We start from the raw sequence: 15,851 nt of genomic DNA on the forward strand, positions 1-15,851 counted from the left end.
TTCTATCCTTGGGTGAGAAAAAAAAAATGAGAACGTCTGTCAAAGTTTTCATCAGAGGTCTTGTTTTGTCCAATAAATAGTCCCAAACCCCAAATTATTCAATTTACTGCAATGTTCAGACGAGGAAAAGCAGCAAAATTTCAAATATGAGAATCTTAAACAAGAGAAAACTTAGATCTTTCACTTAAAAAAAAACTTGAAAGAATAATTGATCAAAATGGCTGATTAATCAACTAATCCCTGCAGCTGTTTCTGTTATTGTGAACATGTTAGCTAGTAAAAGATAGCATTTACGTTTGCATTAGTCTGCCTCACAGAGCAGCTAGCAGGGCTGCAGACTTTTTTTTTTTTATAATTCCAACAACCTGTAGATGTATTTGTTACAGCTGAACCTCAGCCTTTAGTGTAATAAAAGTCATTTACAAATCAATAATGTAAAAATGTCTTAATGCTAAGACGTGCTCTGTTCTTAAATTTATCACGTTTTTTTAATTGTGTCTATTTTACCAAGCTTGTGTTATCGTCTCATGTTTGTGAAAATGTTAATTGCCTCTGATCACAGCCGTACGGTGTGCAAGTACTGCCAAACACAGTGACCAGAGATGTCTGTCTGACATGTAGAAAGGTGACCGAACCTCCCAGCACACCCCAGGTCAGGTGAGCAATGGGCCAAATTCCACAAAAGTCAGTGGGCTCCTGTAATTCCCCTCTCAGCTGTGTGTGTGGAATTAATCAGAAGAAAATGAAAGAAAGGAGCTCGAGCCAACAGAGAGACGGTGTGTCGTCCCGACTGTGTCCTCTGCTCAACCTACAGTATGTAAACCCAGGAGGAATTTCATGAATGCTCTCAGCGCCTTGTGTCATAGGGGTGACTAAGCTGCTCTCAGTCCACCAGCTCTGCTGTGTCGGCCGCCTGGACTCAACTGTGAAATCCCCTCATAGGACCCAACGGTGCTCTCACCTTCTTAGAGTTTGGATGACGGATTCAAGAGGTTGTTGTGCCTTTATTGGGTTATGGGTGTGTATTTCACACTAGGAAACACTTCAAAATCACAAAGCGGACACTACAGCTACAACTTTTATGTGTTATATTAAACAAACAAGATGCGAGAAGAAAAAAAGACGACAACGCTTTTTCTGACAAAGCAGAGAAACTGGAGACGATGGCCTGGACTCCACCCATGTCGGTGTACAGTTGACCCCAGATTAACCTCCCAGGTAAATATAATCCTCCTCTGTATCACCTCTCACTCCTCATACCAGCCTATGAACACACCAGGATGCCAAGGTCTGGCGACAGTCGACAGCCAATGAAAGACAAGTGTTAGTGTTTTTTTTTCTTGTCCTGCATGGAAATGGAAGACAAGAAAACAGTCCCAGCATGCAGGCTGCTATCAGTGCATCTGCTGGTCCTTCGAATCTCTTTCTCCCACACACACTTTGACTTATCGAGGCCCATGAGGTCTCGCACACCAGAATAACGCAGGGGGATCAGTCCAGTTTCTGTCTCGCATACGCCGTCTTTATCTGTCTGTCTGTCTCTGTTTCTCTTTCCTAGATACAAATCACAGCCACTCATGCAAAAACGGTCCAGCTTGGTTCCAGTTCATTTCCTGGACAAGTGTGAACAAAATGTCAACAGTTTCCAGTCCACCCACATTCAGACGGCCTCACAGGAGCAGGCGAGAGGCCAAAAGGTCGACGTTTGACAACAGGCGATGTGGTGCAATCGATCGTCCTATTGGACAGAGTATGAAGGTGTCAGACCCTCAGCTCAGGTTAAAACAACACCCATCACAGACACACACAGACGGAGTCCTACACACAAGTCTTTAAGTGATGTACTGGTCCAATAATGTGCTTTTTTTTTTTATCAAGTAGTCAGTCATGACAGACTTTCCTTGAATGGAAAAACTCTCGGAGACCCTGTGACTTCTATTTATTCATTCATTTATTTATTTATTTATTTATTTATTTTTGCAGATTTTAGATTTGTGTGTAATTTTTCAATCTTGACATCTGATTTTAAAGCCCTGGCAACATTTTAGAGGCTTTTTCAATCTGGAAATTGTGAAATGCTGATTAAAGAACTGATTATGTGTAGTTTGGGCAAGAAGATGGTCAAATTGGAAGATTTTCAAGTCACTTTGACATTTCGATATTTATTTTCTGAGAAGATTCTACGGTTTTTCAACCATGGCTCTTAAGTTTAAGGCTCTAACAGAATTTTAGAGGCTTTTCCACCCTGCACAAAATGAAATGCTGATTAAGGATAGATTGTGTGGTTTTTGGTAAGGAAATGTTCATATTGGAAAATTTTCACGTCACTTTGCTTTAAACCCTGTGATATATATTTATGTTTAATTTTTCAACCTTAGTGTCTAATTTTAAGGCCCTAAAAAGATTTTTCTCACCCTGGAAATAATTAAAAGCTGATGAGAGCACTGATAACATGTAGTTTAAATGCTCAAATTGGAGGATTTTCAGATCACTTTGTTTTAAAAATGTCGTGTCATCGTGCTGGTTGAACCCTGTGTCAACCCAAAAATCTTCGCCAAGCACTCCAAGAATTTGGAACGAGATGTGTTAAACAAAGAGATAAACTATTCGATTCTCAGATTAGATCATCAACTTAATCACTCATGAACCTTTTCGATGGCGAAGGAAGATTTTTGGTTCCTCATTCACTGCAGCTCAGACGAGACCAAAACTCTTTTGTATCAACATATTTACTTTTCTACTTTCGTTCTCTACTTTCGTTGAAAAACAAACTCTGATGAATATTCAGTGCATCGATTTAAATGAACTTTAGAGGGGGTGTGAGAAGAAACATAAACATTAAGATATTTAGTGAATTGCATGCATTACCTCTGTCCTTGTTTTTATAATCATTTACATCTGGTTACAGGGTTCATTTATGCATTAATATGACAGTAGGTTGATAATTATTTCTGTACAGTTTGTTCGTAACAGTTTGTCTGTCAGGATTTTATTTCAAGATCATTTTAAGACACCTGTTGATTCAAGGTGTGTTTTAATACTTTTAATACATCCTAGTGTTACTTGTGCTGTTTAAAAGAAGGTCCTAAAAATAAATTAAGCTGCTGTGTGTGTTTGGGAGCTTTGCAGTAAACTATCACGACAGCACCGGCAAAATTCAACATTAATCTATCCAAATAGATTTAATTCAAAAATGTTGTCTCTTCATCAAGCCATACCTGCAAAAATCCCAACAAAAATCAACAATATACATGAAGTATAATGTGAAGAAAATATTAAATTTGAATTGGCTATTTCCTTCAGTAAACATGGATGTTATTTTGTTTCAATGAGAATTTTAGAGTTTGTTTTTGGGTTAATTTAAATATTTCTATATGCTCCATCTTCATCAGCAAACTGATGAAATGTTTCCACAACATTTCTGCATTTTTATTGAATCTCAGTGGGATTTGGGGGGAAATATTGTATTATTTTTCAAGTTAATATTGTGTCTTAAGATGGTAAATTCCTAAAAATAAAAAGACCAGCAAATGAAGCATGTGACAAAAGTAGATGAAAGCGAGGCGCCTCTTTCACCTTGTAGAAAACACACAGAACAAATAAATTAAATATTCTGATGCATGTTTGAAAAGATTTGAATACTGACTAACAAATAGATGTTTGTTCCATAAACAGCCGCAGGAAATCGAGACGAGAATGAAATTATTTCCCTGTTGAAAAACATTTGGTCATGCAGTTCAAACTAAATGTATCACATGATATTTTCCTCTTTAAACAAAATGTGACAGTGTTTTACCTGCAGCTCAATTCTGCATCTGTGACTGGTAAACAAACCCTATTTATACAACAATCTACAGATTATATTCTGTCCTATTTGTTTCACAATAACATGATATCATTTTGTACTGTTTATTGCTGCATGCTGGGAAATAAAACCTCAGCCAAATATCTCACACTGGAGTCCACTAAGTGATGAAATATATTTTGAGGAGTGTTTTATCCTTTAAGTTTATTTAATGTGAAGGCCATGTTTTTTTTTCCTCCTTGATTTATGCTTTCTTCATGTTACTCCAAATATCTTCCCAAAGCAAGACATTGCTCAGGATAAAAATCTGAGTTTTCTTTGTTGTTTTCTTCTTTTATTTATATGTTTTTGTGGCGCTTATTTTTCTTGATTAATCAGTTTGTTTTTTCATCTATAAATATCAGAAAATGTTGATCAGTATTTCCCAAAAGCCAAAATTCTTGTTTTGTACACAACCCAAAGATATTCCATTTAACTGTCATAGAGGAGAAAAGAAACCAGAATATTTTCACATTTAAGAAGCTGGAATCACAGATTTTTTTTAAACTTTTTTCTCAAGAAAAAAAATGATTAATTGATTATTAAAATAGCTGGCAATAATTTAACAATCGATTAATCGTGGCAGGTCTGGTGTCTTGCCTGTGCAGCTGTTCAGTGAGTTGCCTTGTGTCCTGCAGGCTGCAGAGAAACATCTGTATGTGTCATGTTGGCTGTAGAGGAAACATTAAATAACGGACCTCCCTCCTCTCAGCCGCTCTTCTCTTTTTTATTCTGTGGTTGTGTTTGAAGGTGAGCAGCTGTCTCATGCGAGACCTGTGGCTCTCTGTCTCCGTCTCCTTAAAGACTCCTTAAACAATCCTACAAGATTGGTCGCAAATGTTTGTTTGATGCAAATCCGAACAAATCCGCCGCTGTTCGTGGACACTCGCTGCGCTGTTTGCGCGTCTTGGCGCAAACATGTTTAATGTCCTGGTCGGCAGATATTTATTCAGCTGCTGCGAGCTTCATTTACATAAAGAGACAGAAAGAGGGACAACACACAGCTGACTGCAGCTGAAACAGGCTCTGCACAGGCAGCGAGAGACCTGCAATATATATCGATCAGCCTGATCATCTGATCACGTTGACTGGAGGGATTATCGATGGGACACAAGACAATCCCAGCGTTTTAGGCGCGTGACCCTTTTAACACAAATAAAAGCTCAGCTTTTCCGTTCTCACACTTTGATTTGAGAGATTTTAGAGGCCAGATAAAAACTATCCATTGTGTGACTCGGAAACGAATAGAAACACAAAACAAACTTAATTTTGTTAAACTCGTTTTTTCTTTCTCCTTCCTGTTAATTATCTCTTGACGCCTCACTGCAGTGGCTCCTAAACTTTCTGGCTGGTGGCCATTCAAAACAAAAACACAGTCAACCCGCGTCCCCTCACCAAAACCTTAGAAAGTTCTTTTTTTTACATAATGAGCTGCTAGTACAAGGAGTTTTTAACTGGTTATGAAACAGTCTCAGTCACTGCTAATGCCTCTGTGTTATCAGCGAAAAGATTTCTGTAAGTTATTGCCAGTGGCTGCCACCGGGTCGGATTCTCCATGAAATCAGATGAAACAAACCTGTTAAAAAGATACACTAGATTTTTATTTTGATAAGTTTTATTTTTGATGTTACATTTTGTGGTTATTATGTTTTTTCCCACGGGGCCTCCGGAAAAACAAAATATTAAAGTTCCTTGCAGTAGCTTTAATTTTAATATTTTTAGGGGGACGAGGAGATAAAAATACCTACTTTTTAACAAGCCGAAACAAAGATACTAGAGACGGGCTATATAATAGTTTTATGTAGCAGAAATAATCATCTTATGATCTATATTATGACTTATTGAAAATTATGCTAGCCTATATAAAAAAAAAAATAAAGCTGAAACTTTAAAAAATGTAAATAATCTTTTTAGTCGCTTTTCAAATAAAAATGCCAAACATTTGCTGGAATTTGCCTTTCTGTTGTCTTACGTGATAATACCGAATATTTGGAGTTTGGGACGGATTAAAACAATGTAAAGAGCTCACATCGGGCACATTTTATAGACAAAACAATGTTACTTAGTCGAAAATAATCAGATTAACGTTTAATGAAAATAATGAGTTACAACCCTCATCAACATATTTAATGAGTGGACACTAAGTAGGCCTCAGGAAAAACTCTCAAAGTCTGATTTCTGTTTGTTTTCTTGTTGGAAATTATTTGGAAAAAGCTCGTATTTGTCTTAATTAAAACAACAGGCGGAGGGGCAGAAAAGTGCGCACAACCTGCTCTTTTGGGGTTTAATTTCTTTGCACAAGGACGCTGTTTTATCGGGGCAATTAATTTGCATGAGATCCTGTTTTGCTGTTCTTGCCTCCTCTGCTCTCAGTGCGGCCTTCACTGCTTAAAAACACGCTCGTCCAAAACAACCTTGCCAGAGAACTGACGCGATATATATATATATTTTTTTTACTCCCCTCCTCACTCACTCACTCTCTCCTCTTTTATAATGCGTTTATGCTCGCAGGCATCACACACACACACACACACACACACTTACATCTGACCCCCTAACCTGGCCCCACCTACGTAATTACCGCATCAGAGGCGGTGAAATTCCTGCAGGTTATTTTGGAGAAACCAACTCAGGGCGCAGGAGTAATTATCACGCCATTACAGCGCTGCATTCAATTACGCCTCGATCAAATGTCTCCCGGCTCAATATTTAGGGCTTTTTAACGCCGCAGTTTAAAAAGACACTTGGTCTCCCTAAAGCGAGGGGAGATGTTAGTGTTTCAATTTAAAGACGGAGACAGAGAGGATTAAACCGGCTGCTCTCTAAAATGGAAATGTGGGCCTACACGCGTTCACGCCTTGTATTAATTATGGAGTAATTTGCATTTACCCCGTTATAATTAGGAATAAACAAAATCAACAAGCTTTTGAATAAAAGTATGACTAATTCAAATGAGAGAAAACAAGAATCTGGAGTTTGTAATTTGCTGGTGTACATGCATCTAAAGAGAAAAACTTGACTCCCTGTTGGGAATCAAACTGAGACAGAGTCCACTGTAGAAAATAAAATATGACTTAACGGATCTTTATTGGATGAACATGTATGTAAGGGTGGTCGCCTTAAAGATACATTCAACATCTCACTGTCATTTTTGGAGCTATAAATCCACATTTTCCTCTCCAAAAAAAAAAATTATAATAAAAATGCTCTGACTCCAATATCAAGCCAAGTGCTGCGGTTCAAACATGTCCAATATCACCACAATGCCCAAGAGAGGAGGTCTGCTTTGAAAATGTAGAGGCTAGAATAATAATATCCGGAAAACAAACTATCACCTGGACAAATGCCCAGAATAGTTCTGCATCTATACTTTAGATTTAGAGTTTTCCGAGACATTTCAAATTGCCAAAACATTTTTTTTTTTCTGAGTAAAACAATGTATATAAAAGCTGAACCTTATGGCCAATTTGTTCTCTTTGGAATATTTGGAAAGATTTACATACAGGTTTTTTTTCTTTTTTTTCTCCCAAAGTGGTAATAAACAATTTCAAATTCGGAAAAAACACCAACTAAACATGGTCACTGTAACTGACCCAAATACATATTTACATATTTCAGCTCCTTGATGTAGCTGACTAAAAATCTCTGTCATCCTAAAATAACAAATTTCAGAAATAAAAACTATACAGGATTTGATTGGGTTGGAGGTAAAGAGGGGGCACTGCAGCAGGCAGTTCCTGTCGGTGCACCAGAGGGGAAAATATTCCTCCCATCCAGAGAGCCAGAGAGCTGGTGGTCAAAGGAGTTTGGTTGAAATGACTTTTTTTTTGTTGTTGTTGTTGTTGTCATTCTGAAAAACAGTTTGGTTTTCTTAAGGTCATCCAAGAAGAGGGAAGGGGCGTCTTAAAAACCCACTCTTTGTCGTCAGGAAACTGCTCCTGATGTTTTCTCTTCACAGGACTCAAGGGATTGTTTCTCTTCTTTTTTTCAATTTTTACTTTTTAAAAGAGGACGAGAGGGAGGAAAAACAAAGTCCGATTGCTGAGCATTCCTGCTGCTATCTTGTTACCTTATGGTTCATAAACTCTTTTTGTCTTTAAAAACAAGCAATATGCTAATCTGGAAAATAAAAGAGCAGACGAGCAGGGAGGGAAGAAGGGGGGGAAAAAAGCCTGATCACAAGACTTGGAACCTCCAGGAGGCCTGGTCTTTGTAGTCCAAGCAGTCTGTGGTGTTAAAGTTGAGCTTCCACGAGGAGGCTGCAGTCTGCTCTTTGTAATCCAGGCAGTCGGACGAGTTGAAGGCCAGGCTGGAGCCGCCGTAGGCCTGGTGGTGGTGGTGATGGTGGTGGTGGCCTGATGACTGGCTGATGTGGTGGTGTGGGTGCCCTGACATGGAGGACGCTGTCATAGGGCTGAGCTGATGGGGGTGGTGGTGGGAGTGCATGGGGGCCAGGTAGGAGCCGCAGTCCACGCCGCTGAAGTAAGAGCTGGACGGAGCGGGGTAACCCTGGCCGTAGCCCGGCGTCTGGTTGTAAGACATGGGGTAGGAGGTGGCGGCGGCGGCAGAGCCTGACATTGAACGCTGCATACATGAGGCATTGGAAGGGGGTCCGGGCTCGGGGAGAGGGGCCACGGCGGGTGCGGGAGCGTTTCCGGGGGAGATAGCCGGGCTCCAGATGGAGGAGACGGTGCTGATGGAGGTAGAGGTGCTGCTGAGCGCCGCCGGCCCTGTGTGATTGGTGGAGGAGGATGAAGATGAGGAGGAGCCCGTGCTGGAAACGGCAGGTGGCGTGAATTGGCCGCTGCTCTCGGAGCCGGTGCTCTCCCGGGCCGGAGAAGACTTCTTCTTGGGCGGCCTGGCTTTGGCACTGCTGCCGCTCTGCTGCTGCTGGCGACACTTGGCCCTCCGGTTCTTGAACCACACCTACAACCGAGAACACCAGCCAGGAGTTAGCAACCGTGCACACAAACAACCTCAGCATTTCAGACAAAAAAGGTACTGCCAGGCCACGCTGGGAGTACATTATGGAGGAAAATTGGGGGTTATTAGCTATCAAGGTTCATTTCCACCCCGGCCCCTTGGCTCGGACCAGCCAGGGGTCTAATTTCATACCTTGTAGACGGCTCTAAGATAACAGGCTATTGGGTTTCACCACACAGTAGGGTAACTCTAGAGCACCGAGAGGGTAGGATCATGTAGAGCATTTTGTTTCACACACACATTCTGAGAATAACTCAAATTGTGTGAGAGAGGCCTGCCTTGGTTTTCCCCTAATGCCTTTCAAGAGTAGCATTTGTTCAACATCCTAGTACACCAGCTAGTTGCATGTGGAGTATTTGCTGGCGTACTCCAGGCCTCTTCATCGTAGATCCCATATTACAGCTCAAATTACACAACCTGCAGTTAGATTACATCAAATAATAATGAAATAAACAACTGATTCAGCTGGAAAACATCGGAAATGTAGTTTTGTTTACATAAATATGTATATATTGTTTTGTCTGTTTGATCCCTGTGTGAAATAAAGTGGTGAACCAGTGAAGAAGGCCAGATTGACCTGTGAAGTGACCTAAACCAGCAAACCCAGGTAAGAAAGTGGAGATTATACGAATAACCACAGCACTCGAACGCAACCATCAACATTCAGCTATCCCCGCCCACTTTTAATGCTAGTAACAAATTAAAATGACATATATTCATATGTATTTTTTAAATTCCAGTCATGATCTCACCATTATCGATCAATTTCAATCAAAATTTTACAATGGTTATCATCCTGTTTAAAGGGGCTTTAAAGGGCCACTGAAGTCACTGAGCTCCCATCTCTTGCATTACATGAGAAAGTGTTTTTTTTTTTTGTTTTTTTTTTAGTAATATTTAAGGGTAAAAATTCTACACAAATATTAAACCTAATCACATTTGCGGACATAATTGGACGTCAAAATAACGTCATGTTTTAAAAGTTTTAAAAATTAATTTTTGCCCTCAAAGACTGACAAAGCACAGAAATAACTCAACTAGCCCATATTTGAAATAAATAAGTAATAAAGTAACTTTAACAAAAGATCTCATGTTAAGTTTTTAGTGATTTATTAACAAACGGCGAGACTAAATCGAGCAGGTGAAATCGTTTTGAAAGCGACTGCATGTTGGCTGAATGTTAACACGTGTTTAATATTAACTGACAGCATAATTCATCGTCTTTAGTTCGTGTCTATCCAAAGTTAAACGTCAGCCCAGGTGTGTGTGTGTGTGTGTGTGTGTGTGTGTGTGTGTGTGTGTTTTGGGACGTTTCCACAGTGGTGCTGAACACACAGAGGTGAGTAAAATGTTTGGTTTGTCACCTGGACTCTGGACTCCGGCAGGTTGATTTTCAGTGCGACCTCCTCCCGCATGAAGATATCCGGGTACCGGGTTTTGGCGAACAGAGCCTCCAGGACGTCGAGCTGAGAGCGGGTGAAGGTTGTCCGCTCCCGCCGCTGCTTCCGGGGAGTCGCTGCACAGAAGAAGAAAACACCGGAGAGCCCTTAATAAAAAACTGCATTAACGTATGAAGTAATAATAATAATGTCTTTATAATACAGTCGTGGTTTTCACTGAGTCGCTTCACACGACTTCAGCATCATGTCTACATTTTAACTGTTGTTGAAAGTTATGTGAAAACCCGTTTCTATTTTTTTTTATTGTTATTATTTTTTGTAATAGAGTAGGCTATTTACAAGCAATAAAACAATACTTTATTTTAGCATAAACAACTGTTGCACTCACCTAACTTCAAAACGTGGAGAAATAAGGAAAACTTTATCCTTTTATATTTATATCGATAAAGAGAGGCCTGTTGAATGAGTTTTTAATTTAACGAAAAACAAAACAAAAACAAAACGAACAAAAAACAAAACAAAAACAAAACTGGACTTAAGCTTGCTGACAGACAGTTAAATTATCTTCCGTACCACTTCATGGTACATATACATCATACTTTAACTGGTCACACTGCTTAAAAACAAAAATTAAAAACGAACAAAAAAACAGGATTTTATCTTGCTCTGTAAATTGTCCTGTTGTAAATTTTGTAAAACTCTCTCTCTTTGTAAAACTATTATAATTATATTATTATTATTATTATTATTATTATTATTATTATTATTATCATCATTATTATTATTATTATGTAATGTTGGGGGTATTTTTGCTCATTGTGACTGGATCTGCCCTGATGCATTCATCTTGGAAAAGTTGTGCTTGTGTTTGTGTATGTGTGTGTGTGTGTGTGTGTGTGTGTGTGTGTCGGGCTCGTACCTGGGTAGCCCACTGAAGGGTGCAGCAGGTCCATGGCAGCGCCGCTGAGCCCCAGGCCGTTGACGCCGTAGGGGGGCTGTTTGAGGTAGGACATCATGCTACAGGCGGTCACTGCTCCACCCAGCTCAGGCCAGTGGTTCGGTTTCCCCCGATGCTGCAGCTTGACGGGACAGGGGGCCGATCCAAGTCACTGCGCGCGCACACGGGACGGAGAAGAAAATATTAGAAACATTTTCAGAAAAAGAAAATCAAAGCGAGCTTTCATCGCAAAAAGTCAGCCGCTCTCGTCGTTGCAAAAGGTTTTGTGCGTTTTAGAAGAGAAAGTATTCTCATCTGAAAGTGGCCTACACCAGGGAATATTTAGGAAATAGTCTACTTTGTCAAACATTTGTGAAAAAAGCCTAAATGTAGGCTATTACTTTTATGACAACACTAATTACAAATGAGCGTTTGTTTCATTTTAATTTCTTTATATTAAATTAATGGAAATCTCGCTTCCCAGCCAAGTTCTGCTTATTTATTAAAACTGCAGAAAAAGAAATAAAGACATGTCATTAGCCCAAATAAGTTCTCAACAAATGATGTTGTAATTATTTAGTGTCTATAGGATGTAAAGCCTTGAATTAATGTACAATAAACGTATGATTTAGAAGCAGGGACACACATTAAATCCCTTCAGGAATATTGGATTTTTGGGGAGAGGATAACTGGGGTCAAACGGCTGCTAAAAAGCGCTCAGCTCACAGACCCAGCGGAGCAATAAAGTAAACCCTCCGCAAACTGACGTTACACAGCTTTTCATCCAAAGATTTTTATTTCAAGCTGACAGATCTCCATAAAATCGTTTTAGGAGATAAATGATTGCTTTTCTGGAAATATCTGTTTCCATAACTGTTTGTCTGTACGCACATTGGATGTTTATCTACACATTTATGTTTTTAAGTGACCAGTACATCACCTCCTGCCTATATAGAATATTTATTGTGTTCATAATAAAACAGAAATTTTCCAATGCAATAAAGTGCGTGAAAACATTTACGCACTTTATTGCATTATTGCAATTGAAAAAAACCCACTATTTTTACATCAGAAAAACTTCGACCTACATGCTCTTTTCTCAAACTATAATTAATAATCCAGTCAAAATAATCTGCTGACTGCTATTATGTAATGCAACGGCCATATTTAGTGTGGCATTGTGAGATTATTTAGCCTCTTTTCCCCTAAACTTCAATTCACTCTCAAAGAAAAAAAAAACAGGAGTTTAAATGGATAAAAACATCTCAAGTTTACATTTTTCAATTGAAAAATTATGTATTTTTATTGTTCTGTCCCTTGTTTTCCTGCAATTGTGTTGAATTTATTTCGTGGTAAGAAAAAATAAATAAGTTGAAACGTGTGTGTGAGTGTGTGGTGTGTTTTTGGTGTGTGTGTGTGTATGTGGAGGCCTGCCTGCACACACACTCACACACACGTACAAAGCTGGATTATGGATGTGGTTTGATAATCTATAAAAATCACAGCTGTGCTTGTCTGAAGTCTTTCTGTAACTCGCTCATTCTGTTTGTTTCGGGTCGTCAAACTTTGTGTGTATTTTGACCAACAACGAGCCTCCTGTGGCTCCTCGGCTCAAATCAACTGAATCCTCAAGAGAAAAAATAAAAGTCCACTAAATAAACCATTTTGCCTGGAACTCGGTTCTTATTATTCTACTTACAGAAAGATCTGATGAGTCAACTCTACACCTTTTTAGGATAAATTAACTTTGGTCTGTTATTTTGAAGAAATTACCAGTCTTCTTTATTTTAACACTCAGGAAGACAAGAACCAAACTTCACTGGAAAAAAAAATATTTTTTTCCCTTCACTTCTTGATTTCTAGAATAAAAGACAAATAATGAAAATGGTCATTTATTATATTTAGTTATGTTTTTCATGCATGCATTCCATTGTTTTAACACACTGTTAAAATATCTTAATATCATATAGGCTGATTTTTTGGTTTGTTTCTCTCAGTAAAGACTGAATTAAAGGTTAAATTTGTGGGGAAAAGTCATATCTGGAGAGAATAAAATCTAATCTCAATCAACACTTTAATTATTTTTCTCAGAATTAACCTGCATTTACGTCCAGAAAACTAATAATCCAGATGGAGCTTTGAAAACTTAAAAACTATTTTTTGTAAACATAAAGTTTGATTTCTCCTCCACGGTGAGGAATTATCTAAACCAAGAAAACTACACCTGGAGGTGTGAAGCGTGTGAATTAAATTAGTGTCTCTGAAGGGGGAGATTATTTTAACAATGAGCTCCTAACTGACCAAACCAAACCTGAACTAACCAAACGTGTATTCCAGCGGCTTTTTTAAACCGCACTTCCAGCCCTGCCAGGCCGGAGTGAAAAGGCGAGATCTCGGTGCAAATGAACTCAATTAGAATTTAGATTAGACCTCCGGGGAGAGAGCGTTTCAGAAGGGCTCTTATCAGCAAAATAAATTAACAAAAACCAAAACACGCCTCTCCAATTATCTACTAAGTGGTTCAAACGTTTTAATGGCCAATTGCTCTCTCTAAAAAACGCACAGGAGTGAATTGGAATAGAAATATGAAAATTATCTACTCCGGAGGAAGTTGACTCAATTTATCCAGTTCAAGTCTGAGTCCTCCACGGTGCGGATTAATTGATATATCCGCAAAAAGACTCACACAAAACGTGCAGCGGTGCAAATTGAAATCAGGCACAGGCACGTCACAGTTTAATGTGAAATGCGTTTTTTAAAACAGAGTTTTCTGCCGCTTTTACACTTTATCTGTTTATGTTCATGATGCGGAGTTTTGGAGTAAAACTGCGCACAAACTAGAAGAATCCCACAAGGAGCCTGCATGAAATTAGTGAGAAAACAGAGGAGACATTACCTTGTTTTTCTCCTTCCCTTCTCCCGAAGCTCTCGGGCCACAAGAAGCGAGCAGCAGCAGTAAAATTATCCAGAAGTAGGAAGTCTGCAGGGCACCAAACTCAAACACAAACAACAGAGTGCAAACCGAGCAGCATCACGCACAAACACGCAGTTTAGCAGCGCACGGGCGTCACCGCGTCCTCGGTGCGGTTCCGCGTGTTTTTACAGCCAAATAAATCAAACTCATTTGCTTTCAGGGGGCTTGTCGTTGTCTGTCAGAGTGTTAAGGTGATTTCTAATGGAGACGGATGGAGATTGATCACCTTCTCTCCGCCCTGCGCCTCTATGAGCGGAGGACACCTGCGGATCCGCCTCCCGCAGCCAATCGGCGCGCGTCCCCGGGCTGACGGACGGCGAGGGTGGCCTATGAGCGCGCAGAGGCTGCTGGGAGAGCCCACTCCCACCCCCTCCACCTCCCTCCCTTCTCCCCCCCTCCTCCTCTCGGTCCCGGTCCCGAGACCGGACGAAGCAAAAGAGAGGTTTTAAAAAGATGGGAATGTTTCACAGGCCTACAAGAGGAAGAGCACAGAAGAATTTAAAACATGTTCACATTTTGTAGGAAGAGTTTGTTATTTTTAATATCTATTATTTGCAGTTAACGAGAAGAAGAGGGAGAAGTGCTGGAAGCATCTTTGGAGCGACCAACCTGCCATTAACTCAAATCTGCGGACTTTTCTGCATCTTAAACTTATTTTTTTCCAAGAAATTGGCCAGTTTTTTTGCTTCCTTCAATTTCACGGCACCTTGAAGTGACGTCTTATTTTTTCAAAAACATCCTATCAGTTGTTAAATTAAATCAAAAACATGATTTTAAATGTTGCAAAATAAATAAATGTAGTAAATGGTTCTTTTGAGGCTTAAAATGTGACAGAGGATGTTTGGTTTGACAGAAAGATGCATTTTAGTTTAACAAAACCACAACACAACATTTCCTGAAAGGCCGCCTCGCCAGCTTTTTAATTATTAATACTCTTATAATCGCTGTTAATTCCTCTGATCACACTTGTCGTTCCAAAAAAAAGTGAACGTGAGAAATAGAAAAAGGAGGAAAGAAGTTAAATTCATCCATTTTGATTTTATTGTGATACACCCCCCTCCTCTACCTCTCCACACACACACACACACACACACACACACACACACACACACACACACACACACACACACACACACACACACACACCAGTCTCATGAATATTAATGAGGTCTAATCCCCATTTAGAATTACATTTGAGGATGGTTGACGTAAAGTTTAATAGGGATAGACCTCAAACTCACTGCGGAGGAAAAAAGAAGAATCCACAGAAGAAGAAGAAGAAAAATCATCAGCAGCAGAAGCTGCGGTCACTGAATCAAATCCTGCACTTTTATTTATGTCGATGTTTTTAATGTGTTTTTAACTCATCACACACACTAAACAAACTGCATCTTCTTTTCTTTTTTCTGGCCTGTGTGTCAGTGAGGGTCGGCTCGGATATCCTTTGTGGATCTCTGCGAAAACTTCTGTAAATGAGGCCTGAGCTGAAAGCGAGCTAATGTTCAGACAGAGAGGCTGCAGCAGGGATGGAAATTACATTTTTACGTGTGTGTGTGTGTGTGAGGAGGGGGAGTATCAAAGTGGAGGCCGATGGGACTTAAAAGTCATCCACGAGAGCACTTTGACAGAGAAACTTAGACATCAATAGTCGGCGAAGCAAAGAAAAGGAACAAAGTGATGTTGGAGGTTGTGTGTGGAGGCCTGTAGTGATGC

At 39.7% G+C, this 15,851-nt stretch overlaps 1 protein-coding gene across 1 annotated transcript; it reads right to left on the reverse strand.

Moving 5' to 3' along the window:
* Nucleotides 1–6,912: 6,912 nt before the first annotated feature.
* On the reverse strand, nucleotides 6,913–14,360 carry otx1 (orthodenticle homeobox 1). The gene is made up of 4 exons (XM_084735762.1): nucleotides 14,061–14,360; nucleotides 11,147–11,336; nucleotides 10,192–10,343; nucleotides 6,913–8,770 (listed from the first exon to the last, which is right to left on the reverse strand). The coding sequence occupies exons 2-4, from the start codon at nucleotides 11,241–11,243 to the stop codon at nucleotides 8,021–8,023; spliced, it is 999 nt and encodes a 332-aa protein (XP_084591888.1). The 5' UTR covers nucleotides 11,244–11,336; nucleotides 14,061–14,360; the 3' UTR covers nucleotides 6,913–8,020.
* Nucleotides 14,361–15,851: the final 1,491 nt, after the last annotated feature.

Source organism: Lutjanus erythropterus, chromosome 14 (assembly GCF_056507025.1).
Source record: "Lutjanus erythropterus isolate fLutEry1 chromosome 14, fLutEry1.hap2, whole genome shotgun sequence".
NCBI lineage: Eukaryota > Metazoa > Chordata > Actinopteri > Lutjaniformes > Lutjanidae > Lutjanus > Lutjanus erythropterus.

Coding starts and splice junctions, on each gene's coding strand:
- otx1 (XM_084735762.1), bottom strand. CDS start 11,243: ATGATGTCCTACCTCAAACAGCCCCCCTACGGCGTCAACGGCCTGGGG. Junction 10,344..11,146: donor CCCTTCAGTGGGCTACCCAG/GTACGAGCCCGA, acceptor TCTTCTGTGCAG/CGACTCCCCGGAAGCAGCGG. Junction 8,771..10,191: donor TGCCGGAGTCCAGAGTCCAG/GTGACAAACCAA, acceptor TCTCGGTTGTAG/GTGTGGTTCAAGAACCGGAG.